The sequence below is a fragment of the Hippoglossus stenolepis genome, chromosome 7 (genome assembly GCF_022539355.2).
Source record: "Hippoglossus stenolepis isolate QCI-W04-F060 chromosome 7, HSTE1.2, whole genome shotgun sequence".
NCBI classification, from domain to species: Eukaryota; Metazoa; Chordata; class Actinopteri; order Pleuronectiformes; family Pleuronectidae; genus Hippoglossus; species Hippoglossus stenolepis.
In genome coordinates this window covers 18,602,503-18,622,679 of record NC_061489.1, presented here as the reverse complement: position 1 = coordinate 18,622,679, position 20,177 = coordinate 18,602,503, and the positions used below count along the sequence as shown (strand labels likewise).

At 41.1% G+C, this 20,177-nt stretch overlaps 3 protein-coding genes across 3 annotated transcripts; all 3 read left to right on the top strand.

Annotated features, from left to right (window-relative positions):
• Positions 1–618: 618 nt before the first annotated feature.
• On the top strand, positions 619–5,364 carry vgll1 (vestigial like family member 1). Its single transcript, XM_035160567.2, has 4 exons — positions 619–837; positions 1,365–1,567; positions 1,654–2,016; positions 2,852–5,364. Exons 2-4 carry the CDS (start codon positions 1,378–1,380, stop codon positions 2,887–2,889), a joined length of 591 nt encoding a protein of 196 aa, XP_035016458.1. The 5' UTR covers positions 619–837; positions 1,365–1,377; the 3' UTR covers positions 2,890–5,364.
• A 1,660-nt stretch (positions 5,365–7,024) lies between these two features.
• Positions 7,025–14,585, top strand: tmtops3a (teleost multiple tissue opsin 3a). The gene is made up of 4 exons (XM_035160602.1): positions 7,025–7,430; positions 10,191–10,519; positions 13,156–13,389; positions 14,341–14,585. The coding sequence occupies exons 1-4, from the start codon at positions 7,025–7,027 to the stop codon at positions 14,566–14,568; spliced, it is 1,197 nt and encodes a 398-aa protein (XP_035016493.1). The 3' UTR covers positions 14,569–14,585.
• A 2,277-nt stretch (positions 14,586–16,862) lies between these two features.
• On the top strand, positions 16,863–19,085 carry cd40lg (CD40 ligand). Its single transcript, XM_035160603.2, has 4 exons — positions 16,863–17,179; positions 17,681–17,708; positions 17,806–17,895; positions 17,973–19,085. The coding sequence occupies exons 1-4, from the start codon at positions 16,979–16,981 to the stop codon at positions 18,332–18,334; spliced, it is 681 nt and encodes a 226-aa protein (XP_035016494.2). The 5' UTR covers positions 16,863–16,978; the 3' UTR covers positions 18,335–19,085.
• The last annotated feature ends 1,092 nt before the right edge of the window (positions 19,086–20,177 follow it).

The following is a 20,177-nucleotide window of genomic DNA, read 5'->3' as shown; positions in this document are numbered from 1 at the left end:
CTGTACAGTTGCTGTCATGTTTCAATGTTTTTTCAGTAAGTTTTTCTTTTTTTCTTGTTTGTTCTGCTTCTACTTTTTCATTTGGGGATATTGTCTAATGCCACGATTCAGTTTTATTAACATATTTTTACATTTCCATTACTACTAATCTGCACAGTGACCAGACGAAAAATATAAATTTTACTTTTATTCTAGTCCAGACTAAATCTTTATTTGTTATCAATGATAAAAAAGCCACATTATTGTGTTTGATCTGTTATGAATGACACAAAATACAAAGTTTAGTCCTCTAAACAAGGAAACAAGATTTCATAAGTCAACCACGGAAGCCATGAAAATTGTAAGGAGGTCATTGGTTGTCAAAAAAAAAGTTTTATGTCATAAGTACAATTGGTATAAACCTGTATTATCTAACATCTGAATCTGAAATAACATTAGTCTTATCTGCAATCATCTAATGAATCACCTCAAAGCTGCTCTTTGACTTCTTGTCACTGTGGCTGAGGAATGTTTTAATAAGCTGTCATTCAGTTTCTGGAGGAACTTGCCGGATGACATTCTGCTCATAGCCGTCTGCGTCTATGAAGCATCACACGCCCTGCCAGTCCAACACATCATGTACACTTGGAGGATCGGCGAGCGAAATGTTGTGTGTGTAGAGTAGAGGAAGAAAAGTACGGCAACAGCTGTCGCTTCTTCGAATCTTATCGATGACTCGGAAACCAGGTGATATTCCCTCCAACAACATTTGCTGCTGCTGCTGTTCACCTTCACTCTGATCCACCAGTCGATGCAAGGACTCAGTGTCTGGTCGTCTTCGGTCAAACATCAGGTCAGGTAAGAAATGCAAGTAACATGTGAATGATGCACTCTCTGGTTCTTTGCTCAAAAGTCAGGTTAGGAAGTTCATGGGGGCTTTATATAATATAATAATACATAAAAAATACTTTTATTTCACCATTTCTTTTAAATACACAGTATATTTCAAATTCAAAAGATGATAAGATAATGACCCACTTTAAAAAACTGCAAACCGCTGCTCATTTTTCACAGATTACAAAAGAGCTTCATGCTAATGTTGACATCTCTATGCTCTTTGTACATATTTCCATTCATGTGAGTGTAAGATGTTACTATACTTAACAAATCTACTGAAATGAAAGGTGGACCTCACTGTCTGACTGGCTGAGTTTGTGTGAATCGTTTGGACACTTTATGGGAAGCAGGACAGTTAGAGACAGCCGGCTGTTCATGGCTTGAATCATCCAGGGCAAGTTAGGTTTCATGTGAAGATGAGGAGGAAATCTTCCCTCTTGACTTTGACAGTACTCGTCAACAGCGATAGGTTTTGTCTCTGTGTTCAGTCCCAGCTGACCCATGGAGGACAGAACAGAAAGCCCGATGGCTGTGAAGGTGGAGGAGCATTCTCGGGGTGTCATCCTGACTTACTTCCAGGGCGACATCAACAGCATGGTGGACGCTCACTTCACCCGAGCCCTCAGTAGGGTCTGCAAGGCCAAGGCTCCGGTAGTGAAGACAAAAAAAATGAGGAAAAGTATCAAACTTGGTGAGCACATAACAGTGAGTGACAAACAAACAAGATGTGCGATTCTATTCAACTTCATGGCTTCTCTCTTCTTCTGCCCCCTGCAGAGAACACCAGCTCATGTCAGGGCAGGGCTGTTGACCCTTACACTGAGTCACAGGCCCCTCCTGCCGCGGGACGTCTCCTGACATTCAGCACCGCGGACGAAACTCCCCCCGGTTCGTGGCACTCGCTCGCAGCCCGGCCAGGAGAGGGCTCAGGTCTGCCGCCCATTGCATACTCCCTGACCCCGCAAGGGTTGAGCCTAACTGGACAACAATACGCCACATCCCTGCTCAACCTGCTGCACAGTGACAGGGGTGAGATGGGACCCAGCATGGCCTCCAGCTCCAAGCCAGAGCTGCTGCCAAGCTGGACCGTGCCTCAGGGGTTCAGAGAGTCCGTGGACCCCGCTGTGGGATTTGAACCTGGTAAGCCTGCAGCCGCAGCATCGGACCTCAGATGGAGAAACTGATAAAGCAGTAATAATAATATAACTTGGTGCCAAGAATTGTGCAGTCCGAGAAAGGAACAAAATCAATAATGTATAGTAGGTAATGATTGGTTATTAAAAATGACTCTTAGATACGGGGCAGATGTTAGCATCTGATGATTACATCCCCCAGTATCACAGGTTGCGTAATGAAAGTGAAATTAATTCAAAGTGTTGTTTCAATCTTTTGCTGGAATTCAACTCCTTATCAGCTTCAGAGGCACATAACCAATGTTCCTTCTTTGAAGTGCATGCTTGTGTTTCTATGCTCCGGCAGTACACAACTGATAAGTAGCAAGTGCATTCTTACTGGGAAAGCATTAACAAATCACTTGAGTGACGGCAATTAAACTAAAATATCTTACTGGTCATCTTCAGAGCACATTCCTGTTCATTTGTTGCTCGTGCTGCATAAAGCAGGCATGCTGCAGTACATCTTTACATAAAAGCAGTGATTATGTGCCATTATGCACCAGATTCAGAGTCAGTCAGTACGGAGGCACTTATGTAGGTTATCATTGGACAGCAGACAACCTGTCATTCTCAAATCAGTGTGGACGTCTTTGGGAATTTCTTGTTAGGAATCTTTGAATTGACAGTAAGATCTGGAAAACTTTCTTGTTCATTTCCTTGTATCTGCACAGGAATTTCTTGCATCTTGTTCTGCTACTGTTTGAAAAAGATAACAACATATTAATTAGGCTGTAATTTTCAACAGTGTGGGTGATCGTGAGTTGTTTAGAAATGCTGGGATTTTGTCTCCTCTCTGTCAGAGCGTCGTCTGGACAAGAAGGACTTATACTGGTATTGAAGAGCGAGCGACTGGAGCAGCAGAGACAGTAACGTCTTCAACCACGCGACACTGAGTTACAACAGCTGGCTTACTCTTCAGTCGAGGAGCAGCCAGATGTGTTTTTGTCAAACAGACCTCGAAGTGTCATGGGAGAACTCACAAAGACGAAAGAAACAGCAGCACTTCCATTCCCTGGCTCGCTCTCTGCACTTCTCACGAAAATGAACTCAGTACCTCAGTATGTATTACCTGGAACAAGCCTTCTGGAAGGGAACACTCTCTGACAAACCTGTTCTTCAACTCTGTCATTCCTCTGGTAGATCTCGGAGCACTGTTGTTTCTTCCTTTGCGGTGAAGTTGGACAAAGGGCATTCTCTTATATCTTATGTTAGTGGACCTACACCAGTAACTAGACCAGTATTACATTGTGAGACTTTTCAGTGTAAAAATATTGTTGTTAATATCGGTCTGCAGTTCACCTGGATGAGCTTTAGTTGTTAATATTTTTACATATCCAAAAGGGGACAGTCATATAATCTTAATAAATAGTTTTCTGTAATTTTGTATCAAAAGTAAAGTAAAAGTATAAAAAAAAAAAAATGTTAACACTGGACGGGAGACAACACAAATTGAAAAATAGTGGCATCTAGTGGCAGGTTGACACCATATTAAATATTCATAAAGCTACTGTCGAGTAAACTACCCAGCAGAGTGAAGAAGTCAAATTAGCTTCACCTCACACGACTACAGCATTAAACTAGCAATTATATGTTAATGTAGCAATAATAATCGAAAAATAAGATAAAACTAAAAGACGTTTTTCTGCACAATCAATTATTTTACTTTAAATTTGTGAAGAAGATTTTACTGATAATACTTTTACTACAGTAAAACTCATAAGTCAGGATTTTTATATGTAATTGGGTATTTTTATTGTGTCTTACTGCAACTTCTGCTTAAATTAAATGATTTGAATACATCTTCCACTCGTGCACATGATTTATTTTTACTTATTGATACTATGGACATTTAAGGTGGTAAATTCTTAATGAATACACAGATGAGACATTATGAAATAAAATGTCTTGTGAATAAATACAAATACTGGACAGTTAGCAAAGCACTTCTTGCAGCTTTTGTGTGTAAACATAACTTAACCAGTCTGTGATTCAAACCACGATTGTTCCATTAACTTAAAGTTAATATTGTAACCATGACGACAAAGGTCTGGTACCCTTGCCAGCAGTTGGGGCACAACTTCAGGAGATGCTCCAGTGGATCACATCAGAATGAAGCGAGGATTCGTGGGACACTTCTAAGGCACTGCAATGCACATAGTATTAAAACGTTATATATAAAAAAAAAAGTATGGTTAAAATTTGGTTCAAACTGTATAAAAACAACCAAACAGGAGAACAAATGTTGAAACCTCAGAGAGCCACAAGTGAGGGATGGGATCCCTCTCCCAGGACGGAGGGGTGCAACAGATTCCACGTGAAACAGAGCACGTCGACAATATAACATTATCGATAACATTCAAGACAGTGTATTAATGTTTAAAGTATTTATACAAAATGTGTGAAAGAAATGAGGGGAGCAGTAATGACACTTGTAATGTTTGAGGTATTACCAGTGATGCACACAATAATGAATCATGATTGATTCATTATTGTGAATCCACAGTAGCCAGAGCTGCGATCCTGAATCTGCAACGAAATCACGAAACAGTTAAGATAGTTTATATCAGAATCTGTTAACTTAAAGCTTTGTAAGAGAAGGGGGCTGCAAACAGAAGCACTGTTCTCTGGTTCTGTAACTGTTTTCTGCAAATACGAGTTTCTCATTCTCTTTGTCGACGGACATTCAGTCTGCGTGACCCTCATTTTTCTATATTTGAAAAATGCAGCTCCTTTAGCTTCACACCAGACAGCATCATCGAGATAACGCATTCCAAACAAAACAATCATGACACTGTCCTTGACTGTCTAAAAGGATTTCACAGACCTGAGGGGCCACGTCACCTCTGTTTGTTAAAATCATTCTTCGTTGTAGCTGCTGGAAACTCGTGAAAGAAGAGGAAGAAGTGTGAAGAAAGGAAAGTTATCAACCGTATCACTGACAGTTTGAGAAATCACACAACTCGTAAAGCAAACAACTAAAACATCCAAAGATACAATAACCAATATGTACAGGATGTGCGACAGATATAAAAATGAACTAGAGGGAGTAAAAATACTGTGTAAAGAGAACATCTGAGACAAAAAATCCCTCTATCTTCCTACTCAAGAGGAGTATAAAGGCGAGCGCCTATTAGAAGAACATTTGACACCGGTGACAATTACATCTGAGATTTACAGAGATCAGAACAGATCGAACAGCACAGTGACGTCACCGCCCCCTCCTCGGTCGTACTGTAATCTTTAGATTCCACAAGTGCATCATGGGCAGTGATTAAAAGTAATGTTGGATAAAAATAAAAACAACTTCATTCAGTGTTTGTGTTCTTTCATCTGGTTCTAATGAAAAACAATAAAGTAAGAACATCAGGGTCAGAAAAAAGGGAGACAGCTTTTTCTTTGTTATTAAAGTAACAACTTACACATCCTTTATACTTCACTGTAATATTGTCTGAGGAATGCCATTGTGTTTTCTATTTTAAATTTAGACTATATGAAGATGGATGACATGAGGCTCCCCAAAGTGAAGCCAATGCATCTCGATCACCACCTGGTGGCTGACTGCAGTATAGGTCATAAATCCTGCCTCCTGGGACATGAACCAAACAAATACAAATACATTTTTCTCAAAGTGGTTTCTGTCATTTTAGTTATTTCTTATAACACTGGTGTATGTTCTAATTGTCATGTTTCTGATAGGTTTATTTATTTATTAGTAATTTGATTATACAAAAGGTCATGATTGACAGCTGAGATTGACTTGTGATTAGTCCAGCATGTGTATCAGCGGTATCTCGCTACCGTGCCTCCATGCACTGATTGCTGCTACACAGACACAGGCACATGTATTGTTCATACCGATATGAGACTTAATCGATTGCTGTGAACAAGGCAGCTGGGAGCGCAGATGTTTTCACTGCATTGATCTGCAACAGAAAGTGAACTTTGCCAACTTAGATTTTGACTCTCTGCATGGATCACCTATCTTTAATGGCTTTGAAGTCTCCATAAGTTCACACAAAGAAGAAATGAATGAGAACAAGTCGGTGCAGTGAGGTAAAAGTTTATTTAGAGGACACAAAACACAGGTTGGCCGTGTGGAAAAGAAAATGCTGAACAGGTGGGAATGCTTCTTTGTTGGTGATTTACTTTGTGCACAGTTGACTAAGCTCCTACACACAAGAGCAGTCCTGCACAGAAAGCACCACTGAATATGAAACGCATGGCTTAGCAAAACCATGCAGCCAAAGTTTGTGTCTCTGAAGCGGAACGCCACAAGTAATTCTCTCTCTGGTGTATAATTAGAACTTCATTTTGGGACAATCGCTTGATCTGGCCTATATCTGTCGTGAAAACTCCAATGGAAGGAATCCGATGGAAGTCAGTGTGACCGTGCAAATTTGATTCACGTCTGCACATACGCTCAGAAAGACATTGCACCTGCAGCCGGAAAGCAATAAATTGGTGGGATTCATTCTATTAACACAGGCCACTGGGATCAAAAGGACTCATTATAATACCAGGGGAGATTCTGAGGAAGAAAGGGGAGGAGAGAGTGTGGAGAACAGGAGTGGGGAGGTGGGGGGTGCGTTTATTATAAGTGTGCAGGTATAAAGAAGAGCACAGGGCAAAGTACACTCTCTTCTAACTGTGCAGTAGCGGCCCTCGCAGCATGTGGAGCAGTTGCATCGGGGCTGTGTAGGACAGTGTGTGAGTCCAGCTCCTCTCCGGCTGCTGTCTGGCTCCTGTCCTGCTCCTCTCCTGCTTCTCTCCTGCTCCTCTACTGCTCCTGTCCTGCTCCTCTCCTGCTCCTGTCCTGCTCCCCTCCTGCTTCTCTCCTGCTCCTCTCCTGTTCCTGTCCTGCTCCTCTCCTGTTCCTCTCCTGCTCCTGTCCTGCTCCCCTCCTGCTCCTCTCCTGCTCCTCTCCTCCTCCTCTCCTCCTCCTCTCATCCTCCTCTCCTCCTCCTCTCTCTGCTATGGTCGTCCTCATACGCGGCTGCAACTTCAGCACCGCGGACAGCTCCCACTCCACCTCCGGCCCCAGCACCGACCTCTCCCTGCGGGACTCCCCGGCGGCGGCGTCCCAGAGCCCCGGTGGCCTGAGCCCCGGTGGCCTGAGCCGGAGCGGCCACACGGTGGTGGCCGTCTGCCTCGGCTTCATCCTGGTGGCGGGGATCCTCAACAACCTGCTCGCTCTGCTAGTCTTCGCCAAGTTCCGCTCGCTGTGGACGCCCATCAACTTCATCCTGCTCAACATCAGCCTCAGCGACATCCTGGTCTGCGTGTTCGGGACTCCCTTCAGTTTCGCTGCCAGTCTGCAGGGGAGGTGGCTCATTGGGGAGCACGGCTGCAAGTGGTACGGCTTCGCCAACTCGCTCTTCGGTGAGTCACACGTGAGAGCAGACACAAAACTTTCTGTCTGTGGTTTTCCACCCACTCGTGAGTTTTATGATGAATTCAGAAAGTTAAAAATTCATGTTTGACTTTGGTAGAGATGATTTTGACAAGACGTGGAAGAAATAGTCAAACCTTTAATACTGTAGCAGTACTTTTGTATAAAATGACTCATTTACAACCTAAAGTCCTGAAGTCAAAGTTTTACCAGAGTAAAAGGGAAAATCCATAGTCAGCTAGTTATTAGATTTTCAAAATAATCTTTAAGGCAAATTTCGGGTGATTGACTTGTTTAAATGACTTCATGATTTTGTTAATACAGACAGAGGTGGAATAAATAGTACTGCAGCAGTACTGCTGTATAAAATCACCTATTTACATCCTGTATACAAAATGTCACCAAAGTAAAACTAAACATCAGATATTAAAATAATCTTTAATAAAGCCAAACCTGGAGACTGACTTGTTAAAGATTCATTTTGATGATTTGGTGATTTTGTCAAGACAATGGCAGAAGAAACATTTAGAGCTTTGATAAAAGTACTTTAGCAAAATTACTTATTCACAGGCTAAAGTCCTGAATTCAAAGTTTTATCAAAGTTAAAGTGCAAATCCAATATCAGCCTAACATCAGATATCAAAATCATCTTTGACAAAGTCAAACATGGTAACTGACTTTGTTAACTGGATTTGGATGATGACGTTTTTGTTAAAGATAGTTGTGGGAGAAGTATTTAGATCATTTTGATAATAGGACTGAAGCAGTATCATTGTACAAGAATTCTTATTTACAACCTTAAGTCCTGCATTCAAACTGTTACAAATCAAAACTGCAACGTGCAAATCTGTTATCAGCTAAATATCAGATATCAAAATAAAAGCACTAAGTCACTTTAAGAGTGATTCTGTTTTATCGTAATTGATGTATGACATCAAAAATCTCTTTTGTTAAATCTGCTCCTAAATCCTTCTGTGCAATGTAATTCAGAGTAAAATGTAGTTGTACAGTCCATCTGCTGGAGTCATAATAATAGTATCTCTCTTTGTGGGTCACATGAAACTCAAACCTCAACAGTGCTTGAGAAAAGATGACTTAACTCCAAAGGTTAAATAAAACCAAATGAACTGTGTTGGTGTCAGATTCAACCAAATATTTCAGATACTTGACTCATAAGAACCATAAAGAGTTCACAGTATTTAACCAGTGGAGGGAAGTAGCTGAAATGCATTTACTCAGGTATTTTTATATTTTTCATGGTAATTTTGTACCCAGAGGTTTAGCGGCATTTGAGTAAATGTACTTTACTTAGTTATTTTCCACCGCTACCACTGGTTAAATAAAACCCACAATAACCACGTGGGACTGTGTAGGTGTCCCATTCTACCATTTATTTCAATTAATTGTCTCTTTTAAGGAAACTAAGACCAAAGACAGCAGCGAGATTCACGACAGGAAGCCAGTGACGGTGACATAGAGTACCGCTGCAATCTATTCATCTTGTGTCAAAGTGAGAACATGTCATTTGACAGATTTACTTGAGTTTCACTCTCTTGATCTCCTCAGCACACACACGCTTTCAGTTGAAGGTTTTCTGCAGCCGAGATAGAAATGTGCATCCTGTTTTTTTTTAAATTGTTGTACAAAAGACAAACTTGTTGATGAGTCACACAAACACACACACATAAACTTTCATATAGTTTATTTATATAACACCAGGCAGACATGTGGGAGTTCGTAGTGGTTTACGGAAGCATAGAAAAACCTAAAGAATAAGTAATTAAGAAGAAATAAAAAATGCATGGGAACACAATAACAGCAAAAGCAAACTAGCAAAGGAAAGTTCTCCAACTATCACACACATTCACAAACATTATTAACATGAAAGAACTATTTCACTCTAAAATCTAAGAGAATTTGACGGTGAAACTCGTGTTTTTAATATTAAACAATTCATTTAGATGAAAAGTTATATAGTTGTAAGATTCAAACCTTTTGTGTGCTGGAGATCTGACAGCATTCTGGGATATGTATTAATGAGATGATGACAAAGGGAATGTTAGAGTCGGCATAAATATCTGTACCAACTTTCATGTCGATCCCTTCAGCAGCTGTTGAGACATTTCTCTTATAAACCACGAGTATGAAACCTCATGTTGGAGGAAAAGTCAGTTCATCAATGTCATTTCAATTCATCAGACAGTTGCTCAGATATTTCAGTCTGGAGCAAAGAGGCGGTTCAGCCGACGTTGTCATTCTGTGAGCGGTACACAATGACAAGGAACAGACAGCAGCTGATAGGATGGAGTTTTCTATGACGGTCTAGTGGCCTTAAGGTTTCCTGTCACAAAAAAAGAAGAATGATGCTCACACACAGCTTCCCACGACAGTTTTGAATAGTCATCGTATCACAAAACATGTATAAATTTCAAGATCTTTGTTCATTGTTAAGAAAAAGCCACAACTTTCATGTTTTTACTTGGAAGAATAAAAGCCGGACAAGCAATGATTTTTGCATTTAATGAATTCATTTCAACTATTTATTTCTTATTCTGCTTTCACACCCTCGAGAAAGTTAAAGGTCTGATTTGACAGAGAACATCTCAGTTGCAGTCAGCAGGTTGATTCAGACCAACTGTTCCTCGTTCATTGGAACCAGTGTGGAGTTGTTAGAAGAGGGAGAGTAAGAAGTATAAGTTGCTCTCTTATAAACCTGATCTACTCTGATCTCTCCTCTCTTGCTCCATAAGGGATCGTCTCCCTGGTGTCCCTGTCCATTCTCTCCTATGAGCGCTACACCACCGTGCTGCGTTCCACCCAGGTCGACATCTCGGACTTCAGGAAGGCCTGGCTCTGTGTCGGAGGCTCCTGGCTCTACTCTCTCCTCTGGACCGTGCCGCCTTTACTGGGTTGGAGCAGCTACGGGCCCGAGGGACCGGGCACCACATGCTCAGTCCAGTGGCACCTCCGCTCGCCCACCAGCGTGTCGTACGTGTTGTGTCTCTTCATCTTCTGTCTGCTGCTGCCCCTTCTGCTCATGGTCTACTCCTATGGACGAATCCTGTTTGCAATCAGGAGGGTGAGTGCATGTCGGTCTGGTACACGCTTACACAGATCGGTTGGTTGAACATGTCATAGGACTGAAATTACACAGAACACGTATGTTTTAATAAAGCATAAGTTATGAATAGTTTCGTTGTCAGTTTCATTTATAAGGGATATAAAAACTCAGAAGACAAGAAATGTCAACACACCAGTTGACGCCCCTGAAGCTTTTTAGTTACCTTCCTGCTAACGTTTTAGACACAGGCTGTTAACTCTTCAGGTAAAGTAGAAGCAGAGACACTAGACATATGCCTGCAACAAATGAAATAAAGAATGAAACCATTTTTAAAAAATCAGGGCAAACAATACAAAGTTTAGCTCAAGAGACAAAGCATAGTTTTTGTGTTTTGTGTATCAAGGACATTGTTTCTCATGATTGTTCAGGTGGGAGTGGCAATGCCCTGATATGAAATAGCTCACGGGAGAAAATCACTGAAAACAGATAACAGATCCGATTTAAAGCCTGTGTGTGCTTTCTGTTCTGTCTCTTTCAAAGCTTCAGATGCTTTAGTTGCTGCTCGAACTGAGTGTTTCCATGTCACCACTTGCCGGCTCTTGTTATGTCACAGAAATTGGTGTGACTGTATTGGTGTTTATATATAATATTGTATATACACATGGCTAAATTACCTTCGGCTGTGTTTCCCCCTGACAGTAAACAACACACACATTTCTATAGGTTCAGTGTGAGATACATACGGCACCCAGCTGTAATTTGCTCAGGGTAAAGTGCTGAAAGTGCCATATGAAGCCTTAATCGGTCTCGTGAAGTGGGCTTCACGGTGCCTCTTGAGCTGTCAAGGTATTCTTTGGGCATCAGATGGCAGCTCGGAGGTTGAGTGATGCCTCTCACACTCCCATCAACACTCGCTCATGTGTTTTCGAGGAGCAGATAATGCCAAAAGCTGCAAATCAGTGTTGGCTATCTTACAATCCATTTATCCAGCATGAGAAGGACCGAGCAGCCACATCTTCGGGCGAGCGAGGTTTCAGAGCCCGGCTTCCTTCCCGAGGGCAATGACCCCCTCTCAGTTTCCAGAGAGTGACTCATCTGCAGCTCGGTGTGGGTTACGTAAACCTGCCAGACACACAATTAAATGTTAATAAAGAGCAATCAATTGATGTTGGGGGCCCCTCTGCCCTTTTCTGCTACTGCGCCTATGAATCACCTATGGGAGGTATTTTTAGATCAGGGAAGCAACCTGTTACTAGTGGATACCTGCTATTAATGCACCCGAGGGAGTCAGCGCACGGAGGGGCTTTGCAGACATGATTACTGTATACCCTCGAATGGTGGCTCGCCCATCGCCCTCTGACTGGGAGCTCTTTTCTTAGAAACTGAGCAATCAGCGTGTGGATTCTTCAGCCGCCTTCTCCGAGGTGACTGAAGCGGACACGTCAGAGGGACACATGACATTTACATCAGCAGCATCAGTGTGGATCCAGCTTGGATTTATATACTTTCTCCTCTGCATGGCAACATCGCTCTGAGATTGTGTCCATGATGCTGTTGACAAAGCTTCCTCCATGAACCCACACACCTTTGAGATTTATTCTCATATAACTGTGTCCTGTTTATTGCCAATGGACACATTTCCTGACAGTTTTTTTTAGACTATATTACAAGAATAGAATCTTACTCAGTAGAGCGCAAGGCCCAACAGATGAAACCACATTTAAATTCACTAAATCCAGATTTTTATTTTGATCTGCACCAAATTGCGCACACTCATAAATACCAGTCCCCTAAACATGATTATAAACCTGATTATTTTCATTAAGACACATGAATTATTCCTGGATCCCCACCAAAATTCGATGATAACAAAAAATAATTTATTTACATTCATGTAGTAAAGCACAATTCTGCAGCGCCCATATGTCATGAGTGATGTTTGAAGAGAAGCAATAAAAAACAGTTTTATTAGGATTTAACTGAGAAGCTTCTCTGTGGACAACGTTAGCTCAGTATCTGAGCTAATTTTAGCCCACAGCTGCACTAGAGCGGGGGAAACCAGCAGGTCCGATGTAATGGAACACAGTGGAGCTGCTGGACACACTTTAACCGTCTAGTGTTGCTTTGATGAGTGTCTCTATGGTTACTGCGACATGTCCATTACTGAGTCTGACACGTTAGATCAACCGTTCCAGCCGACACTCACACGTCGCACACTGCACGGACAAATTCACACTTTCTCCTCAACCAACTGTCAGCTCTCATTTTGTTTCTGGAAAAGTTAGGGAACAATTCGTGAAGAGCACAAAATAGCTCTACTCAAACAAAGTTGCCATCTTAAATACCCACAATCCATTTTAAAGTAATCAAGTGATGTATCAGCAATACAGAATATACACATATCAAAGTAGATATTAAAACGGAGCACAAAATACAAAATCACATTTATAGTCATCATGAACCCTAGTTATTTGAGGCGTCTATGGTGAAAATAGGGAGAGTTAGAGTTACACCATGGTTCAGCATTCAGGCAGATGTATAGAGAAATTATTTGTTGATCCAGCACCCATCAAAAAAAAAAAGCTAATCCCTTGAATGTGTCAACCAACTTGGCAATAAACCCTGATTCTGATTATTTTTCCATTTGTCTCCAGGCGGGTAAGATCAACCTGCTGGCCGCTCAGCGCAGAGAGCAGCACATCTTGGTGATGGTGTTGTCCATGGTGTCCTTCTACATGCTGTGCTGGATGCCCTACGGCATCATGGCCCTGATTGCCACCTTCGGTTGGCTGGGAATGGTCACTCCCATGGCCAGTGTGGTGCCCTCGGTCCTGGCCAAGTTCAGCACCGTCATCAACCCTGTGATCTACATGTTCTTCAACAACCAGGTGAGCGACCCGGGCCGGGGGGGGGTGAGGAACGATGATGTACGCTATGTAAGATCTGTTGGTTAAAGTATAAATATGTCTGCTCAGCTGTGTCTGTAAACTGTGAAGTGGAGAGAAAGGTAGAGAGACATTCACGGAGGAGAAGCTCAGTCTTTTTACTCTCAGTGTTTCTCGATAACAACTTATCAGCTGTTATGTTCATCACACTGGATGACAGGCTCCTGTTTAGGCATAAGCAAGAAAACCTCCTCATCAATTTGGCAAATACACAAAATAAGCTGAATAGACAAATATGCTACAAAGACACACAACAGAACCAAACAGAAAAGTGCCGCAAGTAGATACACAAGATTTCTCTCCCACACATAAGAGCTTTCCTTCCCCCGCAGCAATATGTGACCTTTTGCTTCTTTCATAGACTGTGGGCGACATGAGGCAGTATAACGCATAAATCCTCCATGTTGATCGATGGCACATGAACCAACTAATAAGTCAAAGTTCACGTTACGCAGATTTTTGTGTATGTCTTCTGTCATTTGAGGTAGATCTTATCACACTGATCTTTTTCCAAGTGCTCAATTTCCCAGTAGGTTTGGTTTTAATTAGTTATTTAATGCGATAAAAAAGGGGTGAAACATCATGATTGACAGCCGAGACTGACTCATGATTGGTCAAGCCGGAGGAAGTGGACACACGACATCCATCTTTAAATACAGTCTATGGTTTCTGCTTAAACACATTCAATATTTGTCTTGAGTAAACTAACAAATTGATCTCTAGATAGAGTATAAGTATTGTTTCAGCAGACTATATCCTAACATTTAGTAACTGACTGATATGTTACTGATATAATGAGCTTGGATGTCAAACTTCTTATAACCTGCAAATCGCCCGAACACCACATCAATGCTGACAAACACTGATCTTCCTGCATTCTGTGTTTTTCCACAGTTTTACAGATGCTTTGTGGCTCTGATGAAGTGCAGTGACGAACCTCAGTCTGTTCATGAAGAAGTGCACCCGACCCCAAGGACACTGGCTTCAGGCCTCGACCCCTTCCACAAGCATCAGGCCTCTGTCAGCTCCGCACAACCTCCAATCCACAGCAGCTCCAGCAACGCTGCCCCCTGCAGCCGGCAGAGTGAACGTCACACACTTGCTGTTCATTTCACTCCTTAGACGGTTTTTCACCTTTTTCATCTGACAGACTGTGGACGTTAAAACAAAGTTTTTTAATTTTTTTATGGATGTCCATAATCCAATTCTCTGACGTTTGAATGTAAACTCAGTCCCATGCAGTTCTGCTTTAGTTCACATTTCACTTGGTCATGTGCTGATCTTCCATATACGATAATGTACAGCACATGTTAAGAATGTCATTATGTGTAAGTTTGCAGCTTGACTCACCAAGTTAAAGCAGCCTCTGCATATTCATGCCGACGCTCATGAAATGTAAAAATCAATGAATGTCTCTTGTGGTTTGCATAAGAATAAAATTCCCCCGGACTTCTCAGTTAGACGTTTGATTCTGAATCCTGATCCTATCTTCTTTTATTTCATTTTCTAAAATAAACAGCAACAACAGGAAACAGAAGAACCAGTGAGAATATTGTGTAATGCACCATTTAATGGAGAGAAAAGGGAATAATTTAACATGCACTGATTCTGGTTCAACAATTACATAGAATTTAACCGTACATGGTGTCTGGTACTAAATTAGTCAAACAAAGTATAAAATGTAGGGTTTAAAAACCTTTAATCTATTCCTATTTGTATTTATTTCTATACATACAAATAATCTATGTATATATTTACAGTTGAGGATATTTTGAACCACTGAGATGATGCAAAAGATGTCGATATGAAACGTGGTTTGATATGAATATCTGCAGTAATGTCACATTACAGCACATGTTTTGTCAGACTTCATGTGTGTCAGTCATTTTTAAGTATCGGTTTTTAAAGTCTTTTTTTAATAATAGGAAACCCTGTCCAATACTTGTGTGCAGTGAAGAGAATATTATACATATTTAAGTTTAAAACAACCTTAATGGGGTTAGAGGCACCACCAGATAAATGAAACTGGTTTTTTTAACCGAGTTCTCAACATTAGAATCTTAAATTTTAGCCCCCAAAACAATCACAAATGTTTTTTTGGTGAAAAGTTTTCATTCCTCAACATAAAAAAATGTAAAAGACAAACATGTCATTGACAACAAGTAACAAAAAGTGACATGTATCTCGGAGTAAGAGAAGATTATAACATTTTAATTGAATAACCCAAAAATAACAAATAATAATGACTGTTTTCTACTCACTGGGTAAACGTAACTCAGTATCGCAGCGATTTCATGAGAAGCATGAATTTTAAGAAACTCTCTCTTCGCCTTCCTTCCTTTCGCTTAGAGGCACATCTGGGTGTGGAAGCTCTAGGAGGAAGTTTCCATGAGAAAAAGTTCTCGTGCAGACGAGACGCTGCACTGACCTCTTCAGAAATGACTCAAAGAATCTGACACACGACACAGTGTCATCTGCTGAGCTGTCTCAAACCTTGTGCTTTTTTACGGCACTCGGTGACTAATTGGGAAAACTTGAAAAAGAGTTTCCCTAAACTTTAGCCTAAACTTTCTGTGTCCTTTTGATTCCCCGAGGAACATAACGAACACCCTCCATCCTCTCCGCTCCTGTGCCCTTCGGTCAAGTTGTTGCCATGACAGCCCCTCTTTCTTCATCTCTTGTGCATCTTCTCCAGGTTTTCTCCTACTCCTCTTGCCTTGTTGTATGTGCCGCCACGACCGAGCAGTGTTCACATATTCTGCAGTGTGACGACATCGCCATGTATCTGAATAAACCTCTTTCAAGTTGAACTGAGGTGAGATGAATTCAGGAAGCTTTTATCGGCCTGTGCTCATCTGGCATTTGTCCACTTGCATTCTGCACTCATTCTTGTTTCCTCTGAATACCTTGTGAAGTAAACAACCAAATAAATACTCCGTAAAATATTTAAACTGCGTGGTTCTACACACAGATCTTCTTTAATGACCAGATTGATGCAGAACATGTTGTAAATGTGTTGTTTCCTGCTCCTATGACTCTGTAGATCATATGTATTTGCTGCTGCTGTGGTCATTTGTGTCTCAGGAAATACACACAGCATTAAAACCACTGAGTGTTCAATGCACAAGCCTTTGGGTACAAGCTCTGTGACACGTTGCCTAGTTTTATTCCTGTATAACAAATAGTAGTACATTATACTGCACTTTGTAGGATTATTGTTCATTTTTGTCAAGAATAGAAGTGTTGCCACACTTACATGGAAATATTGAGTAGTACAAGTTCACGTAACATTCTGCTGAACCTGTCAGAATGGAAGACGCGCACACACACACACGTGCATGCACACACACACACTCACACATGAAGTCACCAAAGGTCACGTCACTTGTAGATTTGGCACGTTGAAGTCTTCAGAGCTTCCAGGAAGTATCAAGAGTAAAACTCAGTTGGCAGAGACAGCTGCAGTTCAGAGGTGCGTGGGGATGTGACGGACAGCAGGCAGCTCCTGCAGACTCCACCACAACTCTCCATCATGATCAACACTTACCACACCAGCATGGCTCCACCGCCGGTGCCTCCGCGCCTCAGCGGGTCCCAGACACTCCTCATCCCTGCTCCACTTCCATCACCGAGCCACAGCAAGACTCTCATCCGATTCCTGGTCGGCGTGGCGGTGCTGCATTTGCTGCTGTCTGTCGGAGGATTCATCTATCTGTACCACTATGAAAAAATGGTAAAAATAAATCTATTAACTACACATGGCCTAGCTGTTAGCACTGCTGAATTTATTTTTAAAATCATTATGCAGTACTTACTAAAGCCATTACAAGTATTTTACTCTGTAAATATAAAGGTGATGGTTTGAGGGAAAAAGCCCTTTTTGTTATTCAACTTTTTAAAATTTCTATTAAACTTAAATACTAATCAATAGGAAAAAATAATTATGAAACAAATATTTCAGTTTCATCTGCAAATTCATAATTTTTCATTCTAAATTCTGAATGAAGTAACTGATCTGCAAACTGCAGCGCACTTGGGTTTGCATTTGTGTATTGAGAGCACAGGAAATCCTCTTGAACAAGCCGGTGAGGTGTGATATTACTATAACAGACATTTTGTGAACAAAGAGAGAAAGCTCTTCAATTGCATGATGTTAATATTATAGATAATATGATATATAGATAATAAGTATATGAGGAAAATCTTAATTTGTGTTCCTAATTCATTCCCACAGGAGAGATTTTCCTTAGCTGAAGGAAAAGGTAAACTCATTTAATTTCTTCCCAAATGTAATTTGATATATTAAGTTGCATAAAAATATTTATACGACTCTGACCAAATGTTTTCTCTCTTTTCCAGCTGAATTTCTATCATCAGTAAAACAGGAACCTTCCCACAGAGCCTTGGCGAACTTGGTGGTTGACCGGAAAACAGCAACGACATCGACACGTAAGAAACTATAGAAATAACATATTTGAAATGAAATGAGTATTTTCTGTAATAAACGTCTCCCTGTGTCTCTCCAGCTGGTTATCTCCAGTGGGACATGAATAACTCACCTCGCAAGAACATCAACTACTCCTACAGCAGCTGGCTGACTGTGCTGCATTCTGGTGACTACTACGTCTACTCCAGGGTGACCTTCTCCAAGAGCCGATCCACCAGCCCCCTGTTCAGCAGAGTCATGCTGAGGAAGAGCGAGACGACGAAAGACGAGGTCTTGATGCAGGCCTACTGCAACCTGGGCAGCCCCACTGGGCTGTGCACGGCCACGCAGGGATCGGTGGTCACGCTGGAGGAAGGAAATCAGCTCGGTGTCTGGATAGAAAACCTTTCTTGGGTGGACTACGATGAAAAAGCCACAGCGTTTGGGATGTACAGACTGTAGGAACGTCTAGAGGAAAGTGTACACGGACCTGAAGTGAACTCATTCAGCGGATGGACTTGGATATAAATCTACTGAGAACACTGTTGAATACTGAGGTTTGATAAACTCTGATTATAGAGAAACATTCCTCAACTATAATTTATACATAATCATTCTGTATTTATTCAAGTAAATGAAGTTTTTATGACCCTGAAATTATTGTTCTATATTTAATCTTAAGTGTCCCGTCTTATATCATCAGTTTATCGCGCATGTGCTCAACTCAGGAGTCAATTAAAAGTAAAGGAGATACAGATCATCTTAGTGTTGTGGTCGCCAACCTGTCGATCGCGATCTACCGGTCGATCTCGCGGTCTTCAATGTGATCCTCGAACTCTCTGGACTCACTGGCTGAGGTTTCGCCGCAGATCAGCTGTGTCGGTTGTTTACATGGCAGCGTGTCCGCTGCAGGCGGCGGAGCTGCTAGTTTATCTACTGCAAGTCGGTTTATGTACTAAAGTAAATATTAGTATACTACGGTATGAAGACGCGCATCTTTCGGTCTGTCGATAACAATCTAAGCCCCGATAGAACCTTAGAACAGATGAATGGACTCAGAACGTGAAACACTGGAGTCCTTTTACTTGGAAACGGGTTCGGGAAGTGTTGTAAATACGTTTGTGTCATAGACAGATAAACATTGTGTTTTACAGAAGAATAAACGGAGAAAATGATCTTTCAGTTGAGTTTTAATGTTTATCTGTTGAAATTATGTTACAAACATAAGTGGTTGCAACACTTTCTGTATGCGTTTCAAAATAAAACCACCCCAGCGTTTCTGTTGACGGAAAAACATTCTTTTGTTTAAAAAGGAGATTTTATTGTGACATATTTGCAGGAGCAGAATATGAACGGCTTCAAACTGTATAGTATTTGTATTTATTTGAGTACAAGGGACTACTTTCACACAAGGAAATCATCATATTTTTGGCCATGTAAAAAACATTGTGCTGCAGTGTTGAACTGAAGCTAAATATTGTGCACTGAACAGATGCTGCAAATATGAATTAATATTAATATTGTTCATTGAATAGATAAAGTTGCATAACCGCCTTTCTTTGTGTATGTTTATGCTCGTACATTCAGCCTTTAACAGAAAATGCAAAAATAATAAATATCACCCTCCTAAGTGGGTTTCTTGAAGATATCAGGGTGGTAGATCTCAGCTTACGTTTGGATTTAAAAGTGATCTTGGGCTCGAAAAGGTTGGTGACCACTGTATTACACATTCGTGTGTATGTCCAAATATGGAGCACATCTGTGTGAAAATATTTTTAAACGACGTTAAGAAATGGTGCAAACCAAAAAAAGAACAGAATCATTGCTGAGGCGCTGGATAAATCATCACCCAGTCATCGGGACTACGAAAGGGAGGTCTGAGGAGCTCCACTGGCCACTCAGAAATCAAACTTTGTAATTTAAACGGAACGGTAAAGTTCCTTCTGTATCATTAGTCAATCTGTTACACTGTGGTTTAAAATTTCTAGGACACGAGAAACCACACAAAAGATGAAGTTTCTCAAGATGCTGCACCACAAGAAACACGACCACTGCAGCTGTCGGTTACCACTTGAAAAAAGTTTAACTATACCCCATGAAGCGGGAAACTACTTCTTTGTTGACATATAATTATTTTTATGTATTGTATTTTACTGCTAACAGTTTTCAAGTATAAGCTGCATACTTTCTTATTCTGTAATATATTGCTTCCTTCTTTCCAGGCATCCAATTGGCCTACATTTAATCCCATGTGGCGTATAAATCAGTTGACCATGATCCATCACAATGAACTTTTCATTTTTCT

Excerpts from the sequence above, each read along its gene's own strand:
- vgll1 (XM_035160567.2), top strand. The coding sequence starts at position 1,378 with ATGGAGGACAGAACAGAAAGCCCGATGGCTGTGAAGGTGGAGGAGCAT. Across the intron at positions 1,568-1,653 it reads GAGGAAAAGTATCAAACTTG|AGAACACCAGCTCATGTCAG; the intron begins GTGAGCACATAA and ends TGCCCCCTGCAG. Across the intron at positions 2,017-2,851 it reads CGCTGTGGGATTTGAACCTG|AGCGTCGTCTGGACAAGAAG; the intron begins GTAAGCCTGCAG and ends CCTCTCTGTCAG.
- cd40lg (XM_035160603.2), top strand. The coding sequence starts at position 16,979 with ATGATCAACACTTACCACACCAGCATGGCTCCACCGCCGGTGCCTCCG. Across the intron at positions 17,180-17,680 it reads TGTACCACTATGAAAAAATG|GAGAGATTTTCCTTAGCTGA; the intron begins GTAAAAATAAAT and ends TCATTCCCACAG. Across the intron at positions 17,709-17,805 it reads TTCCTTAGCTGAAGGAAAAG|CTGAATTTCTATCATCAGTA; the intron begins GTAAACTCATTT and ends TCTCTTTTCCAG.
- tmtops3a (XM_035160602.1), top strand. The coding sequence starts at position 7,025 with ATGGTCGTCCTCATACGCGGCTGCAACTTCAGCACCGCGGACAGCTCC. Across the intron at positions 7,431-10,190 it reads CTTCGCCAACTCGCTCTTCG|GGATCGTCTCCCTGGTGTCC; the intron begins GTGAGTCACACG and ends TTGCTCCATAAG. Across the intron at positions 10,520-13,155 it reads TCCTGTTTGCAATCAGGAGG|GCGGGTAAGATCAACCTGCT; the intron begins GTGAGTGCATGT and ends ATTTGTCTCCAG.